The sequence below is a fragment of the Octopus sinensis genome, unplaced genomic scaffold, assembly GCF_006345805.1.
Source record: "Octopus sinensis unplaced genomic scaffold, ASM634580v1 Contig04827, whole genome shotgun sequence".
Lineage (NCBI taxonomy): Eukaryota > Metazoa > Mollusca > Cephalopoda > Octopoda > Octopodidae > Octopus > Octopus sinensis.
The window spans coordinates 1-5,349 of NW_021827804.1; the positions used below are offsets into that span (position 1 = coordinate 1).

The 5,349-nt window shown below is 42.5% G+C and overlaps 1 protein-coding gene across 1 annotated transcript; it reads left to right on the plus strand.

Moving 5' to 3' along the window:
- Positions 1–2,428: 2,428 nt before the first annotated feature.
- LOC115227571 (mucin-5AC-like) lies at positions 2,429–5,313 on the plus strand (the record flags this gene model as incomplete). The annotated part of the gene is made up of 2 exons (XM_029798359.1): positions 2,429–2,465; positions 3,962–5,313. Coding segments are annotated over exons 1-2 (1,389 nt in total), but the record flags the coding sequence as incomplete, so codon positions are not given.
- Positions 5,314–5,349: the final 36 nt, after the last annotated feature.

Sequence of the window (5,349 nt, forward strand, 5' to 3'; positions counted from 1 at the left end):
TGAAGCTACCACATTCACATCGACTGAAAAGACTCCAGAAACACACACACAAACAGGCACACCAGAAATGATTACAGCACCTGTCACTGACACAACTGCACACATTGCATCAACAGCTCAAATTCAAACAGTAACAGAGGAATCAACTTCCCAACTTCCTACAACAACACATCTGATAACACCTACTACTGAAACAACAACACAATCTGAAGCTGAAGAAATTGCTACAACTCACACTGCAGAACCTCTAACAGCGACAACAAAACTACCATCTCTAACAACTCTTAGCCGAAGAAGTAGACACATCGATGCCCAACCAATTTCTCTGTCTCCCACATGAGTACACCAACTCAAACCACTATTGCTTCCTCAACTGCATAACATACGACTGTCACTGAACTGCCACGCACTGACAAAACTACAACTGAAGCTACCACATTCACATCCACTGAAAAGACTCCAAAACAACCACACACAAACAGGCACACCAGAATGATTACAGCACCTGTCAGTGACGCAACTGCACACATTGCATCAACAACTCAAATTCAAACAGAAACCGACAAGACAACTTCCCAACTTCCTACAACAACACATTTCATAACACCTACTACTGAAACACAACACAACCTTAGAATTATTACAACTCACACTGCAGAAGAACCTCTACCAGCGACAACAAAACTACCATCTCTATCAACTCTACGCCGAAGAAGTAGAAAAATCTATGCCCACCACAATTTCTCCTCCCACAGTGGAGTACAGGAAACCAACTCAAACCACTATTGCTCCTCAACTGCAGCATGAACATACGACTGTCACTGAACTGCCACGCACTGACAAAACTCAACTAAAGCTACAACATTCACATCCACTGAAAAGACTCCAGAAACAACCACACAAACAGGCACACCAGAAATGATTACAGCACCTGTCACGGACACAACTGCACACATTGCATCAACAGCTCAAATTCAAACAGAAACAGAGGTAATCAACTTCCAACGTCCTACAACAACACATCTTATAACACCTACTACTGAACAACACACAATCTGAAGAAATTGCTACAACTCACAACTGCAGAACCTCTAACAGCGACAAACAAAACAACCATCTCTAACAACTCTAGACGAAGAAGTAGAAACATCTATGCCCACCACAATTTCTGCTCCCACAGTGAGTACACCAACTCAAACAACTATTGCTTCCCCAACTGCAGAACATACGACTGTCACTGAACAGCCACGAACTGACAAAATTACAACTGAAGCTACCACATTCACATCCACTGAAAAGACTCCAGAAACAACCACACAAACAGGCACATCAGAAATGATTACAGCACCTGTCACGGACACGACTGCACACATTGCATCAACAGCTCAAATTCGAACAGAAACCGACAAGACAACTTCCCAACTTACTACAACAACACATTTCTTAACACCTACTCCTGAAACAACAACACAAATTGAAGAAATTATTACAACTCACACTGCGGAACCTTTAACAGCGACAACAAAACAACCATCTCTATCAACTCTAGCCGAAGAAGTAGAAACATCTATGCACACCACAATTTCTGCTCCCACAGGGTCGTACACCAACTCAACCCACTATATGGCTTCCTCAACTCAGAACATACGACTGTCACTGAACTGCCACGCACTGACAAAACTACAACTGAAGCTACCACATTCACATCCACTGAAAAGGACTCCAGAAACAACCACACAAACAGCACACCAGAAATGATTACAGCACCTATCACCGACACGTGCAAACTGCACACATTGCATCAACAACTACAACTCAAATTCAAAACAAACCGACAAGACAACTTTCCAACTTCCTACACCAACACATTTCATAACACCTACTACTGAAACAAACAACAACCTGAAGAAATTATTACAACTCACACTGCAGAACCTCTAACAGCGACAACAAAACTACCATCTCTAACACTCTAGACGAAGAAGAAGAAACATCTATGCACACAACAATTTCTGCTCCCACAAGTGAGTACACACCAACTCAAACAACTATTGCTTCCCCAACTGCGAACTACGATTGTCACTGAACTGCCACGCACTGACAAAACTACAACTGAAGCTACCACATTCACATCCACTGAAAAGACTCCAGAAACAACCACACAAACAGGCACACCAGACCAAAATGATTACACACCTGTCCACGGACACAACTGCACACATTTCATCAACAGCTCAAATTCAAACAAAACAGAGGAATCAACTTCCCCACTTCCCTCCAACAACTGGGTCACTTCCTACAACAACAACAGTATTATAACACTACAACTGAAACAACAACACAATCTTGAAGAAATTATTACACTCAAACTGCAGAACCTCTAACAGCGACAACAAAACTACCATCTCTAACAACCTCTAACCGAAGAATGAGAACCTATGCCCACCACAATTTCTGCTCCCACAGTGAGTACACAACCAACCAAACAACTACTGCTTCCTCGACTGCAGAACATACGACTGTCACTGAACTGCCACGCACTGACAAAACTACAACTGAAGCTACCACATTCACATCGACTGAAAAGACTCCAGAAACTACCACACAACCACACAACAGGCACCATAAATGATAACAGACACTGTCACGGACACAACTTCACACATTGCATCAACAACTCAAATTCAAACAGAAACAAGAGGATCAACTTCCCAACTTCCACACAACACTCTTATAACACATACTACTGAACAAACACACAATCTGAAGAAATTGCTACAACTCACACTGCCGAACCTCTAACAGCGACAACAAAACTACCATCTCTACACTCTAGCCGAAGAAGTAGACACATCTATGCCCACCACAATTCTGCTCCCCCAGTGAGTACACCAACTCACAAACCACTATTGCTTCCTCAACTGCAGAACATACGACTGTCACTGAACTGCCACGCACTGACAAAACTAAACTGAAGCTACCACATTCACATCCACTGAAAAGACTCCAGAAACAACCACACAAACAGGCCACACCAGAATGATTACAGCACCTGTCATTGACGCAACTGCACATATTGCATCAACAACTCAAATTCAAACAGAAACCGACAGACAACTTCCCAACTTCCTACAACAACACATCCATAACACCTACTACTGAAACAACAACACAACCTGAAGAAATTCTTACAACTCACACTGCAGAACCTCTAACACGCACGAGACAAAACTACCATCTCTAACACCTCTACGTAGACGAAGAAGTAGAAACAATCTCTGCCACCACAATTTCTGCTCCCACAGTGAGTACACACCAACTCAAACAACTATTGCTTCCCCAACTGCAGAACATACGACTGTCACTGTAACACTAACTACCACTACCACGCACTGACAAAACTACAACTGAAGCTAACACATTCACATCCACTAAAAGACTCCAGAAACAACCACACAACAGCACACCCACAAGAAATGATTACAGCGCACCTGTCACGGACACAACTGCACACATTGCATCAACAGCTCAATTCAAACAGAAACAGAGGAATCAACTTCCAACTTCCTACAACAACACATCTTATAACACCTACCTACTGAAACAACACAACATCTGAAGAAATTGCTACACCTCACACTGCAGACCTCTAACAGACAAGGCGACAACAAAACTACCATCTCTAACAACTCTAGCCGAAGAAGTAGAAACATCTATGCCCACAACAATTTCTGCTCCCACAGTGAGTACACCAACTCAAACAACTATTGCTTCCTCAACTGCAGAACATACGACTGTCACTGAACTGCCACGCACTGACAAAACTACAACTGAAGCTACCACATTCACATCGACTGAAAAGACTCCAGAAACTACCACACAAACAGGCACACCAGAAATGATACAGCACCTGTCACGGACACAACTGCACACATTGCATCAACAACTCAAATTCAAACAGAAACAGAGGAATCAACTTCCCAACTTCCTACAACAACACATCTTATAACACCTACTACTGAAACAACAACACAATCTGAAGAAATTATTACAACTCACACTGCAGAACCTCTAACAGCGACAACAAAACTACCATCTCTAACAACTCTAGCCGAAGAAGTAGAAACATCTATGCCCACCACAATTTCTGCTCCCACAGTGAGTACACCAACTCAAACCACTATTGCTTCCTCAACTGCAGAACATACGACTGTCACTGAACTGCCACGCACTGACAAAACTACAACTGAAGCTACCACATTCACATCCACTGAAAAGACTCCAGAAACAACCACACAAACAGGCACACCAGAAATGATTACAGCACCTGTCACCGACGCAACTGCACACATTGCATCAACAACTCAAATTCAAACAGAAACCGACAAGACAACTTCCCAACTTCCTACAACAACACATTTCATAACACCTACTACTGAAACAACAACACAACCTGAAGAAATTATTACAACTCACACTGCAGAACCTCTAACAGCGACAACAAAACTACCATCTCTAACAACTCTAGCCGAAGAAGTAGAAACATCTATGCCCACAACAATTTCTGCTCCCACAGTGAGTACACCAACTCAAACAACTATTGCTTCCTCAACTGCAGAACATACGACTGTCACTGAACTGCCACGCACTGACAAAACTACAACTGAAGCTACCACATTCACATCCACTGAAAAGACTCCAGAAACAACCACACAAACAGGCACACCAGAAATGATTACAGCACCTGTCACGGACACAACTGCACACATTGCATCAACAACTCAAATTCAAACAGAAACCGACAAGACAACTTCCCAACTTCCTACAACAACACATCTTATAACACCTACTACTGAAACAACAACACAACCTGAAGAAATTATTACAACTCACACTGCAGAACCTCTAACAGCGACAACAAAACTACCATCTCTAACAACTCTAGCCGAAGAAGTAGAAACATCTATGCCCACAACAATTTCTGCTCCCACAGTGAGTACACCAACTCAAACAACTATTGCTTCCCCAACTGCAGAACATACGACTGTCACTGAACTACCACGCACTGACAAAACTACAACTGAAGCTACCACATTCACATCCACTGAAAAGACTCCAGAAACAACCACACAAACAGGCACACCAGAAATGATTACAGCACCTGTCACGGACACAACTGCACACATTGCATCAACAGCTCAAATTCAAACAGAAACAGAGGAATCAACTTCCCAACTTCCTACAACAACACATATTATAACACCTACTACTGAAACAACAACACAATCTGAAGAAATTATTACAACTCACACTGCAGAACCTCTAACAGCGACAACAAAACTACCATCT